Source organism: Epinephelus lanceolatus, chromosome 12 (genome assembly GCF_041903045.1).
Source record: "Epinephelus lanceolatus isolate andai-2023 chromosome 12, ASM4190304v1, whole genome shotgun sequence".
Classification (NCBI taxonomy): domain Eukaryota; kingdom Metazoa; phylum Chordata; class Actinopteri; order Perciformes; family Serranidae; genus Epinephelus; species Epinephelus lanceolatus.
Genome location: NC_135745.1, coordinates 28,046,097 through 28,065,197, shown reverse-complemented (window position 1 = coordinate 28,065,197; position 19,101 = coordinate 28,046,097). Strand labels below are relative to the sequence as shown.

Genomic DNA, 19,101 nt, shown 5'->3' with positions numbered 1-19,101 from the left:
GACAAGAGGTACTCATTGCTGGGATAAGAGAAGGAGAGGACAGTGTCGCAAATGGACACGTGTTTCCTAACCCAATTGGTGAGAAAATAAATGGTAATCAATCTTTCAACAAAGCATCCCCTCTTTCTCTTACCCTCCAAGATTTACCATTTTATGCCTGACCAACTACATTCTGTCAAAAACACAATTTCAAACATAACTGGTCTGGAAATGAAAAGCATATCACTGGATTAGAAATTAAGTACAATGACGATTCACTGAAAGCCGACAGATGCAGTGCACCGATCAGTTATTTGCCCCTGAATATGGGGACGGGGGTTGCTGTAAACATTCAAAGCAAATAATGAAAATTAAAAGCAGAGTAACACAAACACGCTGTGGTACAATGACAGTGCCTCGTCGTCTTTATCAGTGAGTCTTTAAGCACAGGAGGAAAAGACATGTTTCAATGTGCACTGGACCAGAAGGCTTTGCAGTGAGCCGAACAGGCAAAACTTGCTCCTGTCTAAACTAAACAAAGGCATATAACTATTAATGCTCTGCACACAGGCTGTGCACACACGTGTCCTTAGCACAGCCAGAAACGTCTTGCAGGCGCAGGTTAAAAGTTAGAAGTGATGATGGTGATGACAGGCCTACGAGGCAGTGACTCCTTCCCACTCCACCAGGTACTGCACCTTGCCGTCAAGGGTGACCCGTCTCGCCAGGACTTTGTATTTTTCCCCACAAGCCAGCCGCCCTGCTGCTCCGAAATAGCTGCTGATGGAGCTCTTGAGGTGGGAGAGCTGGCTGCTGGGGTCCATGCTGTGAACTATGTCTGTGGAGTGAAGCCCAGGGAGTGGGCTCAGCATCTCCGTCGCTGAGGGGTTTGGGTCTGCGTGGCTAGGAGGGGGGATCTCTGGGTTGGGGGGCTGCAGGGCCCTTCGAGGCCGCCCGCGTTTCCTTTTTAAGGGTGGAGCAGAAACAGGCATGGTGCAGGCTGTCGTGTGTGTCTTGCTAGAGCTGCAGAGGCTGGAGGGGGTTTGACAGGAAAAGAGGAAGTCAAAAAAATTTATTTTAATTCTGACGGTATTAAAAACAAAAGGATACAGAGGGGAATTACACAAACAAGACTACAGCTGGTTTCATAATGCTGTGCAGCAACCGCCCTGACAACCACACACCTGCGCGAGCAATCCCCCAAAGAAACAAGGCATTTTTAAAAGCTGCCACTGCTGCAGTTGCTTCAATGTGAGGTCGCCTGGTGTCGTGTAAATAACTGCAAACTGTAGCAAGGAACTGAAATCACTTAAATTAGCAAATAATTCTACATATGTGTACAATTTACCAGTCATCTAAAGTTTGGTGGAAATGTTATCCCAGGCCCATGCTGTAAACCAAATCCCAAATTTTTCCTATCATTTCGAATTTCGCATTAAGGAAATTAAACTGAGAAATGAGCAAGAGGGTCAAAGTTTAAAGTGCAATGGTACGAGAAAGTATTATGTCCACATAGTATGCACACTCCATACAACAGTATAACGTACTTTGTAGGGGCAGCTGCAGCATGGACTTACAGTAAACAGAGCAAGTAAGCAATGCAGAATGTAGGACCACTTTTTCGTCTAATTGTCAGAACAAGTTTCTAGCACTGTGTTGTACAACTCAGGGTATTTAGACACCAACATTATCAACTCCATCTTGTCGTCTCTCTGCTTCCACAGTGCCTGCTCCCCTTCTAGCTAAATGGCAAAAGCCAGCGACCACCGCATGAATTTTAACACAGCGAACCTTGTGCGAGTTCATGTGGACGGCTTTACACCCCTACTGCCGTGTTCGACACCCTTTGTTAAAACGACTGGAGGTGGTGAATTACACCACGGCGGTGTGAAAGCAGCTTAGGAGTCTATAGCCATGCTAGTGGCTGTACTTCAGCACAGCAGTGCTTTGATAATGGCAACTTGACAACGCCAAGATGCTGATGTCACCATGCTGAAAATCTCAGTTTAGCATGTAACCGTTCTAACATTTTAGTTTAGTTTAGTTCATTTGCACATATGCATAGAAATGAAATAACTATGAAATAACAACAATCATACATAAAAAGAAGATGTCTTCAGATGTTTTTTGAATAACAATAATATAGATGATGATTGCAGAGATGGAAGAAGGTTGTTCCAAAGAGATGGTCCTCTGTATTTCAATGAATATGATTAAGAGAAGTCCAACAATATGGAAGATGAAGGTCCTTAGAGTGTCTTGTGAAATGAGTGAATGTTTGAGGAAGACTTTAAAGAGTTCTGGAAAAATACTCGGCAAGTCATGAGTGTGATGTACATATTTATACATGAATACAGAAGTCTGGTATATTAGCAACATTTGCTAGTTGGTACACACTAAACAGTGTACAGCTAAGGCTGATGGGAATGTGGAGAAAACATTTTGAAAGTATGTTGTATTAATAAAATATTGGACTTGGTGGTGGCACAGAAAAACTTGAGGGAGCCATGAAAGTCTGTCTTAAATTTATGTTATACCATCCAATAATTTTAGACATTTCACTGAAAACCAGAAATGTAAACCTCCTAGTGGTGCTAGACAAAAAGTCAGAAGACCCATACAGTCTTTAGGTTTCTTCTTCAGGGGGCTATGAATGTCTAAAAAAAACCCTAATTGCAATCCATCCCATAGCTGTTGAGATATTTCAGTCTGGACCAAAACTGACGACAGACAGACCAACAGTTCCCTCTATAGAGCCACAGATGTCAGAGTAAGAAATGAGCACCGCAGGCATACCTTGACTGTCTTGAAATGCTAGTTGAGGTAGTTTCTGTGGTGCTCAGGGCTCCTATGGATTCCACATCTGAGGTTCTTGAAGACAGCAGAGACCTCTCACTCCTGGTGTTGACAGGAAAAAGACATGATGATAAAACAATTATAAACAGACAAAGAAAAAGGCTGCTGAAAGTTTGTTACAGTTCCTGTACATATAGCTAAATAATTTACTCAATTTGTCCATCAGTTTAGTCGAAAATGAAAACAGTTGTTGGCTGCAGCCCTGACAGTATGGCAGCCTCACCACTACAAAATGGAACAGTAGTAATGGTTTAGAAATGGAAATTCAGCACCGCAGTTGCTCACTTACTTGATAGAGGTTAAGTGATCCAATGTGTGGGGCTCTAGTGGTAGAGACTTTCTTACTTCCTGTCAAATACAAGAAAAAATTACCATATCTCAGTGGGTTTCCTTTTTAATTTAAAAGTTTCTCAGTATCCCCAGAAAAAGTTACAGTTTGAGAGTTCTTGTGAGTATATGTGTGTGTGTGTGTGTGTGTGTGTGTGAGTTTGGACCTATAGAGTAACACACAATACCCATCCCTCTCAACAACTATGTACACACCCAGCCCACACCCACCAAGAAATGCATACAAATGCATGCACACACACACCTGGGGCCAGAGTTCACCGCGTTGTGGTTTAGCCAGAGAACGAGCTCCTTGCTTCCCCTTTTTCTTCTTCTTCTTCTTCTTCTCTGTGCCATTGGTTAAATTGCCGCACGCTCTAGAGCAACAATAACAAAAACAGTTTCACAAGTAATGACAGTTATGCACTAATGACACTGTCACTCTTAAAGAGACAGTTCACCCTGAAATCAAAGATGCATATTTTTCCTCTTACCAGTAGAGGTAATTATCAGTCTAGATTGTTTTGGTGTGAGTTGTCAAGTGTTGGAGATATCAGCCGTAGAGATGTCTGCCTTCTCTCCAATATAATGGAACTAAATGGAACTCGGCTTGTGGTGATCAAAGCTCTAAAAAATACATTTGAAAAACTCAACAGCAATGTGTCTTTACAGAAATCATGACCTGGTTACTCAAGATAATCCACAGACCTTGTTGTGAGCAGTTTCATGTGGGAACTATTTTCTTTCTACTGAACTACACCCACCAACTGTATCACCGAGCAGAAGGAAGTGTGCATCTACTGCTGGCTCACCTAGCACCACTGAGCTAGCTAACATTACAGCTCAGCTGAGGAGGACGCAATAATGTTTACATAACAGGCTGTCCCAAACACAAGCCTCTTGTCCATGAGTAGATGCACGCTTCCTTCTACACGATGATAAAACTGGCAGGTGTAGCTGGTTTTGGCTTTTCCAACCTTAATTCTGGACTTGTCAGTATTTTAAAGGGCATAGTGCACACCTTAGCAGATGTAAGATGAGAAGAGTCTTACTTTTCATTGCTTCAGAAAAAACATTTCTCCAATAGCGAGAGGGCTACAGATGTAGCAAAGTATTGGGGCTTTAAAGGTGCTTTCAGACCTAGAGTTATCTTGCTTTGGTCTGAATCAGGGACCACTTCTGTTACAATGTTGCATAATTGCCTAGAGTTGGTTCGTGTTCTCATGACAGCATTTACAAGCGGACCAGATCAAATGCCTTGCACGAGAAAGCTGCTCTTGATTGGTCAGAATTTCCATGTGGGAAAAATCCAGGAAGTAAACAAAACGTTGAAGAAGAGTACACTTGGAAGATAAATGTGACACTTTCTAATGCCACAATGGAGGGACAACTACGCAGGTTGATTTTAGCGCTGCTCATCGTGGACTATATTGCTGTCTAGGAGTGGGGGAAATTTTCGAATCTTAGATGCATCGCAATTCGGACGTGGACGAATCTGAATCAATTCACAAACGTCCAAATTTCGATTATTTAAATCTGTTAATTAGAGTAATACAGAAGGTTCTAAATAATGTGGAACTAAGAAGCGCGGTACGTGTCATCTCCGGGACACTTTGGGATGCGCACCTGGAGCACAGGCAACACACGCACAGAGGAAAACAAACATGGCTGACCGCCACCCACCTCGCCGTGAGATCCGAACAGCTCCTTCTAATTTAACAGCTCCTTCTACAACGTTGATGGCGGAAGCGAACTGGACAAGAGCCACGTTATATGTAAGCTGTGTCGTGCTAAAATAAAATACTTTGGCAACACAACAAACATGAGAAGCCATGTAACTCGATTCCACCTGACGGAGGAGTCAGGGAGACGGCAGGCTGTTGTTGCTGCAGCAACTAGTGGCGCTACCGACCGGAGAACAATCGAGGAAGCAATTAGAAAGCTGCCACCCTCATCGGAAAAGGCGAAGCGAATTATGAAGGCCATCGCGGCATTTATTGCCAAGGATTTGCGTCCTTCTTCCGTCGTGGAAAATCAGGGATTTTGAGGACTGCTGCATACACTGGAGCCCAGATACACCATCCCATCCCGACGCTATTTTACCGACACACTACAACCAAACCAAAACAGAAGTCATGGCCTCACTGTTGAAGGCAGGCAGGTAGGATCGCAGTTACATGTGATGCGTGGACGTCTGTCGCCACCGAATCATTTGTTACTCTAACTGCGCATTTTATCTTGGGATTTAAGATACCTGTTGTTACCTTTGGTTCCATATAACGAAGTTGTAATTTTCCAGTTTGCACGCATTTCCATTTATATGTTTGATAAAATATAATGGAAATGAATTCAACTCTTTCTTATTACAAATGCACTGTTTTTAAAAATTGCAAGTGTTGAATGCTTATTCAGTGAGACAAAAAGAAATGTGTGTTGTGAAAAAGTGCATCAATAATCGTTTTATAATCGAATCGTAGCCCCTGAATCTTAATCGTTATCGAATCGTGAGGTGCCCAAAGATTCCCACCCCTACTGCTGTCATTGTTCATTTTAGTCAAACCATACAGTTTGAAAATGAGGCGTGGCTCCAACTAGAAAACAATGTTTTGATGCAATGGATGTGCTGAATGTGCATATTAAGGCAGTACAGGAGGAGGTGCACATTAATAATCCTCCAGGACTGTAACATGCTCATGTTTAACCCAAACAATGTGTCATGTGACTGCAGTTGGTTCAGATCGAGGTCGGGAGCACGTTCTCACCACAGATGAACCACACCAGAGTTTGTTTGTATCCTCTTCAAGAAGGTCTCAGTTCAGTTGTTTTGGTGTGCACCTGAGTGTGATTGTTATGTTCACACCTGCCCAAACAAACTGCACTTAGGGGGCAAACTAGGAGTTCAACTAAACCGAACCAATCAGGGCAGGTGTGAAAGCAGCCTAAAATTTATCAGTAAAAAAAAAAAAAATTACACATTTCCATTTACTTGGCACCAGTTCTAAATTTAGGCATTCTTCACAACAATTAAAGGAAAAACTTTAATTAGCAATATACTTGATCAACTGACCCGATAAATTTCCTCTTTAAGAAGCCTGTCAGAATCTGTTGATTTTTCTACTGCACCTCTCCCTTTTCTTCTCTATTGATGCACTATGGGCAGTAACCAGGCATGATTACGGTGGTATCATTGTTTTTTTTCCAATACCAGTGTGCTAAAATGATACTTTTAAAATGGTGCCTAAACTGATATTGTGAAAAGAAAAAAAAAAAAGAGCATATATTGGCAGTCAACAACATTAAAAAGCGTTTTTCTTTTTACTGCAAAGACACATTTGAAACTGAACAACATTATCTCTTCATGTGTCAAAGTACACTTAAATTTATGAATGAATATATACAAAACACTATTTACAAATTCACATAATTGATAAAACATAACCCAACTACAATAACTGGGAGAGACTTGGCAGCCAGACATTTCTCTATAACCTGTGTAGGAGCAGCTGAGATTGTCACTACAATGAGATTAGCTGGTCTACCTTTACAGTCCACCTTAAGGGAGGCTAACTTGGCTCACTAACTTCAGGGCTAACCCTCTTTACTTTGATCAGCAGGTGAAAAGCAGGACACAGGAACTTGGCATGGGTCTTGAGGAGTTGTACCATTTATTTAATGACAAACAGCCTGAACTGTTCACACGCTGCACTGCTACGTTTAACTTCATACTCTCTGCTCAAGTCGCTGCAGCCTCACTGTCATGAGTCACCATCACACACATTATTTCTCAACCACACACTCGCTGAGCACAGTCTGGCACCAAAATGAGGCACTGAAACCAGCGTTGGGATTTGGTCCGATGTCCTACCAAAAATATTTAAAAATACCAAACTTCAGAACTTGTAGGTTTCACATCTTACCTAATGCCAGATAGCGCCTTGGTGGACTTGCAGCCCTTGATGGTGATCTCATGTGAAGCCCTCTCCAGCGCTCTGCTGGTCGGCTCATGAGAATTGGGGGGAGTAGGAGGGACACGGACCCTCAGCCCAAACAAATGCTTCTTTTTCTTCACCTCCTTCCCCGACATGAACCTGGAAAGGGAGAGAGAAGGAGGGCGGGTAATGACAGGTACAAACAGGACACATTGGAGTTATAAAAAGTCATATGGTTAAACACTTTCAGGATACGATTAACATAAATGATTAACCAGTAAATGAATAACTTACATGTTGCTGTTGTTGTTTAATGCCTCCAGAACATTTTCATATCGCTCTGATCTGGGAGTGTTGGCGAGCTGCAGACACGGGGGAGAGCAGATCGCCAAACAGGAAAGACAGGGTGCAAGAAAAAGAAACAAGGTAAAGATTTCAGAAAATCAACAACATAGGATTTCAAATGCTTATTTGTTAATTTAATAATAATTAAGTCCTCAGGACCAGCTATGTGTTGTTGCATTAAGCAGCTACATAGTGTGGAAACCACTAATATGTAGCAGACTGCCAATTCTGAACATCCACTCTTTAATATTAGACTAAATATTACTCTACACAAATACATGTGAGAACATCAAATTGTGTCTGTGTGTCCCCAGAATTGGCCTCTAGTGTGTTACAAATCAAAGTTATTGAACAGTCACATGTAACCTGATAAATAGTGTCCTTACCTCCCCCAGCTGCAGCAGATCCCAGTTATCGTTGATGTAAGCCATCAGGTCCATCTCAGAGTCAAAGTACTTCTTCTTGTGGATCACACTCAAGTTGAACAAACTCAGGTGTGTGACATCCTCCCTGAAACATTTGAGTAAGAACTGAATTTTCTTTACTTAGTCCGGTTCCAGGAGAACATTATAAAACAAAATTAAGTATGTCTAGAAGATGCAGGAATTCAGAGACATGGTAAGGCATAACGGCACATTAAAAACACAGTGGTGGTTATAATTCGGCGATTTTTGGCATTTTATGTGTCTGATTTAAAGGTCTGCCTCCAAAGAACAAGTGAGAGACGTTACTCAGCTCACAGATTGAGACTGAGGGGAAAAACTGTGTGTAAAGCCAGCATATTAAGGCCCTGATCACACAGGAAGCATTTAGCAGCTGGAGGCGGCTTTTCGTAGTTGTTTTTTCTGAGAATTAAGCTTTTTGATAACCGTTTTTGCGTTGCGAAGTGCCTCATGTTTCTGTAATCTAGGTGCCTGTCGTTTTTGCCAGAGCACTCTGAACTCCTCAAGTTGAAGAAAAAAATAACTCCGCTCAGAGCGGAAAAATGCACTACATCTTAGACTTTTCCCCATTGTCCAATCGAATGATTTGAGAGGCGGGCCTTCTGTGGTGGTCACGACAACAGGTTTACAGTTGGTAAACATTGGAGGGAGACTAGTGGTAGCGGTTGCTGGATACCCAGAGCTGTACGGCCCGATGATAGACAGCAGGTCTGCCCCCAAGTCATCCTAAAATATGCCTGGAAAAGGCCATCATGGAGATGAAGCTCCTGGACCAACTGGTGGTACTCCCTGTGATCCACCCTCTTTTTTAGGGTCTCATGTACCCACACAGATCTCTGTTTCCCTGTGCCCAACAAACCATCTGCTGACAGCCTCTCAACCTCAACCAGAGCTACAGCAAGTACCCTCTGCCTCAACATTTTTAATAACGAGCTACTAATTACTGGGGGAGAATGATTACAAGGGAAGGTTAGGGTAAGAAGGTGATGGGGTTTTTGTTTGTTTTTTTAATCTTTTTTGTTTTTTTTTTACTATTGGCATTCAGTTAAAAAAAAAAAAAGCGGTGCAGTACGCCTCATGTTTTGCAACCTCCAAAACACTTTCTGTGTGATTGGAGCCTAACACAACTTACTCTATGAATTTAGGGTGTTTCAACCAAACCAGAGTTGGTGATTGTTGGAACAGAAGAAAAAAACAAACCAAGGGGGCTTTTCACATCAGGGACACAGGCCTAGATTCGAGTACATTTGACCACAAAGTCCAGTTCTTTGATTAGTGTGAACACTGTGTACCGTACACAGACACGATTCGTCAATTTGTACCCAAATCCAGTTGAAAAGGTGGTCTCTAGTACAGTTCACATGTACTCCAGTACAGTATGCATTAGGTTTGAAAACCGACTGTACCAAAACACGGAAGTGGACTGCTCTTAAACGTGACTACATGGAGTTTTTAAATCGGTTATGAAACAGTCTCAATTCATTACTGATGCCTCTATATCAGACAGCAGTGCAGCCTGCCGTACTAGCTGGTTGGAAAATGTTAACACATCACCCAACCCTAATGCACATAAGACTGGAACATATCTATCTGTCCCAAAGCTGAACATGAAACTTAAGATTTACTTACCATCTGAGAGGCAGTCGCCTGAGGCACTCCGGTCCACGACGACAAACGGAACAAATGAACTGATAAAACCTAAAGTTACACAAACACAAGAAATGTGTCAGCTTATTACAATGCAAAATGATTGGGTGACATATTTTAAAGCCTGGCACTTTACTGTTTCCCAAGGTAAATGTGAGGACATGACAGGAATTGTTACACAAGCAGTAATACAAAAAAGGCAGTGTGGTGAGTATGAAACACTCATAGTGGTATTTGCACCTATCTCCGTTGAGCATGGGCATCTGTAAGCAATGTAGACACGCCTCATGAAACCACTGCAGACAACTGTTACACTGCAGCATCTTCAGAAACCAGCTTCAAGGAAGGAGAGAAAGAGAGCGTGGTTATGGTGATTGACACGGAGCATGTAGGCAACTGACCTTTCGCTAAGCCCCGCCCCTTTGTGATGGTAGTCGTAAGCATGGAGCCCACACTGTAACTAACTGCACTCCTTAAAGAGATATGATCATATTTTTGGAAAAATGAAACAGTGATTCCAGAGAGAAGCAGACAGAGGGGTCTACAGTCTGTGTTTGAAGGATATATCCAGGATGTCAAACTGACTCAGCAGCAACAACAGGTTAAAAAGACAAAGACAGTTAGAAGCTAAAGCCGAACTATAGGCTACAGATCACAGTGTAAAAGTGAACCACCACATCACTGCTGATCGCCACACAAGACAATGAATATAAAGGGAAACTTCGCTGATATTGAACCAGCTGTGTGGCATCACAGTGTGTGCAGATGAACAGTGTTTGGCTTCAACCCCCACAGGCAGGGATCTCTGGGGGAAGTCAAACAACGTTCATCTGTGCACAATGCGATGACACACAGCTGGCTGGATATCAGCAAAAACTGATTCCCTTCACTGGTTCCTGTACAGCAGGATCAGTCTTCTTTACTGTTATAATCATTACAAAACAAAAGCAGCATGTGTATACATTCAGTAGGCTATATCTTCAGTAGCTAGCTAGCTAACCCTACACTTTTCAGGGTTTGATTTTGGTTTTGGAACAGGGAAGAAACGTATATCTTTTTCCAACCTCTCCAGGTAACAAGTATCATTAATACACGACGTGTCCCAGGCACAACATTTAGCTCCAAATCCACAAAACCAGCCTGAAAATGAAGGAAATCTGAAACGACTGCATTAGAGTCAATGGAGCACAGCTGTGTTGTTGTCGGACCCTGGTCTGAGCCGGGCCAATGCTACATTATAGTGGCCAGTCTGCGTCCGAGGGCGGGATTTAGCAAAGGGTCAACTGTTTCCTACGATTTTTTTGTGTGTTCTTCACAGTAGGTAATGTGTTACTCACTCTCCTGGACCTCCACAGTAGCAGTAGCACTGCTGGATGTTAGTCCTGTGGTCCGGGTCCCAATCCAGTTTGTCCAGACCATATGGGAAGGACAGGTGCAGCACCACATGCTGCTGCTGTTCGTGCTGTGGAAAAGCTTTAGTAGACGTTCCCCTCACATGGGCACCACCCCTCTGTGAAGCACACAGACAAAAAGCATGTTTAACCCAACTTAATACTATGTACACACCTACAGTATTTACCCCAAAGATTATCTTCTATTTTATAGTTCAAGCAGAGCAAATAGAGTCTCACAAAAGAGCTATCATGAATACATGCTCATTGAATCAAACTCATACATTTAACTAAAGGTATCTTTACTCAAAACACAAGCTGTACCTTAGGCATAGAAGCGAGCTCGCACTCTGAGCAGATCCACTTGTCTTTTGAGTCAACAACTGCGGCATCAATGATGGGGGTGTGGCACAGCTGATGGTAGCCTAAAGGACAATGAACAGAGTTCAATAAGTGGATGAACAAAAAACAGATAATTAAGAAGACTAGCTGTTTAGAAAAGAGAGGCTGACATAAAAGAGCTGCACGTACTGCTCTGTTCAATATTAGGTATGACAGCATCACAAACAATAAACAGTACCTTGTCCACAATTGTCACAAATGACAATTTCATTGGGTTCATCTGAAGTTTCATCCTGGCAGATAGAGCACACAATGTCATCGTCGTCATCCTCATCATCACCTTCGTTCTCTGAAATGGACAAAAGCAAAGTTGCAACAGAGTAAAGGTAAGCCAGCACCTCAAGTAGTGTTTTAGTGGGGAACTTTGGGATTTTTCAACCTGGACCCTATTTTTACTTGCTTTTGTGTCGAATTGACGAATGGGAACAACAGTTTTGAAACTGTGTCTGGAAATGAGCGGGAGCTTTGCAGCCAGCGGCGGCGAAACAGAATGCAATGTAGCCACGTAGGGCATATGTACACTTTCAATTTACGTCCACTAAATGAACTTGTTTTTGCCACTGACAGGCTCAGATTGTTATTGTAAGTATCTGACAACATAATGAAAAGGATCCCTGAAGGAGGCAGACCTTTAGTTAAAGCTTAAGATCCTTTTTGTTTAAGCAGAAACAGCCATGAAATCACCACCATCAGAGCTCCAGACTCCATTTAAATAAACAGTCATTTTGAGCACATATTGAGTCTGTAATACTTTTCCCACTGAGTGTGTTCATGTACTGTCCCTTTAAAAATGTACTACTGCGTGTTTAGTCATGTGACTCTCTCCAATCCACGACCTGGAAGCAACATGGAGGAGGATGCAAGCGCCGAGCCAAAGAGAAATAAAATGCCAAGTCCATCGTTTGGACACATTTTGGCTTTCGTGAAGACGACAGTAAACAGAAAGAAATCAAATGTAAACGCTGCAGAAAAACTGTTTCAGTGACCAAAGGTAATACCGCCGATCTGTTTCAGCACTTCAGCACAATTATGTTACCAAATATTAACAGTGCATGGCTCAAAAAAAGAAAGAGACCAACATGTGCCTAGCAACAGGTGCCTCCACAAAGCAGCTCTCGATAACACAAACATTTACAAAGGCTACACGATATTCAAAAATAAACATTAACAGTTCATCTGTGTGTTTCTTTCCATTATCTTAAAATTGCAAAGATACGCAATCTTTCACTAGAAAAAATATCATCCAAACCAAAAGTTGATGATTGTTGGGGCAGTGGAAAGAAAAACCAAGACGGCTTTGGTGAGTTCATTTTGTTTCGGTAGACTTTGAATGAGACGTGTTTTACTGTTCATATAAATGGAGTCTGGTTATATTAGTGGTTAATAAGTTCTATCTCTGTCAGGATCCTTTTGATAATGCTGTCAGACACTTCGAACAATAACCTGAGCCTGGTGGTAAATTTCTGCATCGCTGCAGCAAAGTGAGATCTTCAACCACTGGAGGTCAGCAGAAAACAAGGCTTTTAGCTGCTGTGTAACACTGTGTTCATGCAGCTGTGCAGCAACATGTGAATCAGCCCAATGTAAAATCAGTCAAGAACAAAAAACAAATATAAACTCAAATGGTGGATATTTGTAAAAATATGTCTCCTTTTGTAATCTATCTCACATTATGTTGTGCTTTATAATAAAGCAACTCTGTCTGTGTCATATGTACATTTTAACAGACTAATCTGGAGGTGAACAGACCCCAGCATCTCTGTGTATCACCCCTGTGGTCATTGTCACAAGTGGGCAGTGAACTTATGCTGAATTGATGCCAGACACTGCAGACAGTTAACTGCCAGCAACAAGTGGGGAGATAAGTAATGCGGGCGATAGCAGACAGGGGTGTGGTCAGGACAATGCCCTTCCGAGAATTTGAGCAAAATCGATTTTGAACTGTCGAAGCTAGAGTGCAAAAATGCTGCCGGCCATTAAAGCATGGATGTCCCTTACATTACCTGCAAATGATCATGGACTGCATTTTTATTTTACTGTGAGACCCAGATACTTTTACTGACCTGTAAATCTTGAAGTTGAAGGAATTACCTGTCTGAATATCCTTCCACAGAACCCACGACTTTGAATGATCCTCAAAAAGCACAAAGCATCGCTGCTTGTCCCGATCTATCTGAAGGAGAAAACAAAAATAGGGGTGAATGTCTTCCTTAACACCACACTGTTCTCAAAGCCTAAATATACTGCTCAGGCCTCGCACACTTTCACTTTAGTCCAGTGAGATATGAGATAACATGTTTCATATCACATCTGCCTAATTTAGAGGATTTTGCCAGGTAGACTTTATGACGAAACTGCTAAGCATAATCTCAGTAACACCTGAGGTTTTGTAAAATTAGTTGAAACAAAATGGCCAAAAAACTGTCAAACGTTTGCAGCTGATGGCCTCCAGTTTCCATTTTTTTGAACATCTGCTTCACTGGAGTATGTGATGACACTATGATAGTGTTTCCCTCATACTAACCTTGTTGACTTTCCCCAAGTAGGACAAACCATCTGACCACCGGGCCAAGACGACCTGTCCCTCTGTGAACCGGTCAGACATGCTGTCCTCCCCATACTCTCCCAGAGCAGAGAGTTGTTTGGGGGGAGGGGACACAGCCTTCTGCTGCCGCTGGGGGAGAGCTCTGTGATGGACAGACAGGTGATCCACAACCCCTGAGTCTCTGAAAGAACAGGGAGAGATGAATTTACAGTGGGGAAAGAGGTGAACCACATTTAACAGCATTTTCAGGTGATATATCAATCTGCGTAATCATCAATTCCCAGGCTATGTGCCGTGCTGCCAACAGTGTGCTTGGTGCATACTACACAGTCTGTCCTTAGTCCCTCAATAACAACACCTCTGTGGCTTAAAAATGATCATACTACAATCAACACTATAATTAGGACAGCAGTGAAACTCATTTTTAACAGCCAATGGGAATCATGTGCAGATATGTGTGTGAATCTCTGTCCTGTATGTGTAATGGAAAATACAAGAATACACTGCATGGTCACAGAAGAGCTTACAAAACAATGGCTCAAAATAAAAGCATGCCATTTCCCCTCCAGTGGATACAAACAACAGGTGATTATGCTCATAATTAGTGCTAATAGGTAATTAACGCAGACCCTGCAGTCAGTGAGATGTCTGCAGGGCAATGCTGAGTAATGTCAAAAACTAAAATAAACACAAAAGGTATTTATACTAAGATCACGACTAGACATAATCTCTCTATATCTCATATTCGACAACAATGGGAGGACGATGTTGAGGTACTGCTGTCAGATATGGAATGGGACGTGGCTCCTTTATGGTTCATTCATCCTCTGTTCGGTCAAGGCATCAGCTACACTTCTCTAAAGCTAAACTTGCAAGCGCATTCCCGAACGTAAGCTATTTGGGATCAATAGGACCTGATGAGTATAAAAAGCTAAACATTGTCAACCATAAACGGGCTGATTATAAATTCCAAGTGTCCTTAAACGAGTTCTTCCTAATTAACAGTGTCTTAGCTTCTTACTGTGGATAAAATTGGTCGAATCTGTTGTCATATCAAACTACAAACAGTATTAATCATAAATAAACAAGTTTCAACCATTTAATCTGATCAGGTTTTGTCCACGTTTGTGTCCGGATCGGCTGCAGACTGACTTTGCAAAGATGGCTGCCATCTTGTTTTTACATGGATTAGAGTATTTTGCTCTCACTACCACTAGATGGGACAAAAACGTGTCCATAAACGAGGACAACAGGTCTAAGTTAAGCAGAATGAAGTATAAGCTGCAGGAAACCCAAAATGTGATGTCCTCATAGGACGACGCACGGTCTCAGGAAGATATGTTACAGGTGTAAACAGACCTCGGCGACCATCTACCATATGTTGTGGGCTTGCCTCAAGCTTGCCCCTTTCTGGTTGTCATTTTTTGACACTATTTCCAAGGCTTGTGGCTGTAATGTTATGCCTTCTCTTACAATTGGTATTTTTGGTAAATACCAATACCCCTGCCCTCTTACAGGTCATTGACTTTTCCTCCATTTTAGCTACTCAATTCTACTTAAATGGAAGGATGTAACGCCTCTATCACACAGCCAGTGATCAAAGATGTTATGCAGAATATCTAGCTGGAAAACATCTGATGCACCCTCAGCAGCTCAATCAATAGATTTTACATTAGGGTACTCTACAGTCTTTACACTGGTCCGGCCCGCTTGAGAACAAACAGCTGAATGAGGCCCATGAACTAAAATGAGTTAGACACCCCTGCTGTAGACAGTCTGTCCTGTATGTACTTAATTTCACTATGATTTTGGGGTTTTGGGTGCACTTTTATTTATCATCTACCAATCCTCCGTCACCATGGTGGTCATTTCCATTGCTATGCAGATGACACACAGGTCTACATCTCATCTAAACAATACCCCTGCCCTCTTTTAAATAAACAAATAAACATCTAAACCCTCCACTGCCCTTCCTCCCACCTCCCTCACCACCTGCCTTGAGGACATCAGGAGTTGGATAAGCAGGAACTTTCTGAAGCTCAACGGCAGTAAAACCAAGGCCCTGCTCATTGGTTGCAAAAACATCCTGGTCGAAATCCAAAGCACCCACGTCCCACACATCATCATTAATAACTTCCCTGTACCCTTCTCCAGCCACATCAAGAGCCTCAGTGTCATCCTGGACAGCACTCTTTCATTCGAACCACACATTAAGAATATTACCCAGACTCCACCCATCACTGTAGTCTTGGTCCATTCATTTGTCACATCTCATACTGACTGCTGTAATGCAGCTCTCTCTGGCCTTCCCACCAAACACATTAACAGACGTCAAATCATTCCAAACTCTGCTGCTCACCTTCAAAGCCCTCCACAATCTAGCCCCCACCTCCCACTCGCCGCTCTCTTCCTGTGCTGGTTTCACCACCTCCCACCTCCCACTCCCTGCTCTCTTCCTCTGCTGGTTTCCTAACCACCCCCACCTCCCACCTCATCACCATGGGTGCCAGGGCTTCTAGCTGCACTGCCCTCAGGCTCTGCAACTCCCTACCTCCACTTATTCCACAGTCCCACACCATAACATCCTTCAAATCCCATCTCATAACTCACCTGTTCAAACTGGCCTATACACTTTAATATTGACTGTACCCTGTACCCTCTGCACCCCATGCCCACCCTTCTTTTTAACAGATTTCATCGCAGTAAAAACATGTGTTTTCCAAGTCATGCATTTTGCTCTGGCTGTTATTCTATGCTCTGTACAGTGACCTTGGGTGTTTTGAGACACCTTTTGGAATTAAATGTATCATTATGATTATGATGATGATGATGCAAGGGTTTTTTGTTACTTTATTTATTTGTGTGTTTTCTGTTTTAGGACCTGACTGTATCTCTTTCTTTTCCTCCTACTCCTCTCTATATTTCTGTAGATGTTTGGACTTAAATGGTGTTAAACACACACACACACACACACACACATACATACATACACTCACAACTTATCGATTTTGAAGCTACATATTAACTGACACCTGAATGTGCATTTGTCAGTTGTATTTAAACAAATCTAGCACTTAATATTTTCATATTCTGCTGCATAAATATTATTCTTTAGGTTATTTTAGAGATTATAGACTTAATTTTTCTATTTCCCTTTACCCACTGTCGGTCAGTCCGAGATCCCCTTTGTTCGGATAATGAGTGAACATGGTCAACATTAGCTGCCAGCGAGGATAAAGGGGCAACTAGAGACAACATTTCATACTAAAATGTCTTGTACATGAATCAGCAAACAGTCGGGCCGTTTCTTCGCATGAATAATCCGCATGCGGAGCGGTAACCCCCGAAGAGGTCGCAGGCGTCGGACCCACACCCCCCCACCAGGATGAAAACAGATGACAACAATACCTCATTCGGTCACCTCCGCTTCTACAAACGACTCGTACGACAAAATAACTAAACAGGAATGACCGCTGCTCTCCGGTTTCTTCTCTCGTTGAATTTATTTCAAAGTATATCGCGGAAACTTGCGGGGCTCGTGCCTTCTTCACAAGATAACAAACGTTCCCTGAATATTCGCCATTTTGCTTTCCCGCTGATGGACGGGGAGTGCATTATGGGAAGTGTCTGAACGAGGCTGCGTTCACCTTTTTTCAAACATTTGAAATTGTAGGCAGGGCACTAACTAAACACAACATATCCGCCCCTTAAAGAAGTACAGGAGATACTATTTTCATCGAGCAATACACGTTTACTGCGGAATTTCCTCTGTAAGTGTGGATAAAATACAAACTAATGTTGTAAGCATTATAAATTAACGGTCAAATATGTTCCTTGATTAACATATGTTTGTTAAAACGTTTAAAAGTTCGACAAGTGTTTGATAAACTTGTGATCACGCTGCTACGACATCGTGTGGTGGTCGTCAGGTCAAGCGTTTATTGTGGACGCTATGACCGGAAGTTGGACTCTGCTTAATACAAGAGGGGGTTTATTGTGAAAGACTTGGCGGAAGTTTGTTTTGCTCAAGCAATGCAACCACACAATACCATATAAATATATAATAATAATGATAACACAGTACTCACAGTACAATACTCAAAATGATTTATTGATTTCAGGGCAGCGGTTGATCCACGTTCACAAACATTTCGTCAATTTGAAACATCCTGAAAACTTAAAACGTATGCTTTTTGTCTTTATTGATCACTGCTTTTTTCTGTAGGTGTGGATAAAATACAAACTAACGTTGTAAGCATTACAAATGAACAATGAACAATTCCTTGATTAAACACAGGCTACATTTATTTAAATGTCCAAAAGTTCGACTAGGGTAGTGTTTGGTAAACTTATGATCACTCGGTAGTCCATTTTCCGGTCATGAACAAGACGCTTTTATTGTGAAAACTTAACGGAAGTTTGTTTTATTAATTCTTGCTACTTAGTAGTAGTTTCAGAATTCAGCAATGCAGCCACACAATACCGTAGAGATATAATAGTAATAATAATAACAACAACACAATATCACAGCCCAATACTCAGAATTATTTATGGCAGCAGTGAATCCACGTTGACAAACATTTCATCCATTTGATTGACATCCTGAAAACGTCTACTTTTTCTGATTGATCACTGCTTTTTTTCTGTAAGTGTAGATAAAATACAAACTGACGTCAACATTATAAATTAATGGTCAGACATTTTACCAGATCCAGGGACTGTTCGTTACTAATGAGGGAGGAAGGGGTGGTGCTAAAATAAAGTGTATAAATTAAATTAATTAAATTAAATTAAATTTAATGAAGTAGGCATATCAGAAATATTTTAAGCCCTGGGCAGGGACTTTAGTTTTTTATTTTGGCTTAGGGGTGGGACATATAACTTTATATGGTTATATTTTGTATTTATTTCAAATATTCTCTGAATCTCAATTCCTGATGGAGGGTTTGAAAGGCATGCTTTGTTTAAAAAATTGCCAAATGTACACCAATTATCAGAGCCAGAATCTGTAACAACAGACATTGTTGTCAGATATTCCATTTTTTTAATTTCAAAATATTTTTATTATGATTTTCAAAAAGGAAAAAAAAAATAGCAGGGTTGGGCAGACACAACAAGAAAAGTAGACATGACTCTGAGGCGATTACAGTAATACCTTATATCATACAACAGCCCTTCCCTCCCATCCCCCACCCATCCTCCTCCTATGCCCAATTTTTTCCCCACCTTAAAATATT

The 19,101-nt window shown here is 41.8% G+C and overlaps 1 protein-coding gene across 2 annotated transcripts; it reads right to left on the bottom strand.

Moving 5' to 3' along the window:
- Window positions 1–489: 489 nt before the first annotated feature.
- mtf2 (metal response element binding transcription factor 2) lies at window positions 490–17,407 on the bottom strand. Of its 2 annotated transcripts, none has more exons than XM_033651135.2 (15): window positions 17,273–17,407; window positions 13,844–14,045; window positions 13,411–13,492; window positions 11,498–11,608; window positions 11,242–11,342; window positions 10,864–11,036; window positions 9,767–9,862; window positions 9,509–9,577; window positions 7,823–7,946; window positions 7,386–7,453; window positions 7,080–7,250; window positions 3,428–3,539; window positions 3,125–3,183; window positions 2,776–2,877; window positions 490–1,011 (listed from the first exon to the last, which is right to left on the bottom strand). In XM_033651135.2, exons 1-15 carry the CDS (start codon window positions 17,275–17,277, stop codon window positions 636–638), a joined length of 1,851 nt encoding a protein of 616 aa, XP_033507026.1. In that variant the 5' UTR covers window positions 17,278–17,407; the 3' UTR covers window positions 490–635. The 2 variants fall into 2 exon arrangements, with proteins under 2 accessions (XP_033507026.1, XP_078029328.1); XM_078173202.1 differs by having other exon boundaries at window positions 13,383–13,488.
- Between the last annotated feature and the right edge of the window lie 1,694 nt (window positions 17,408–19,101).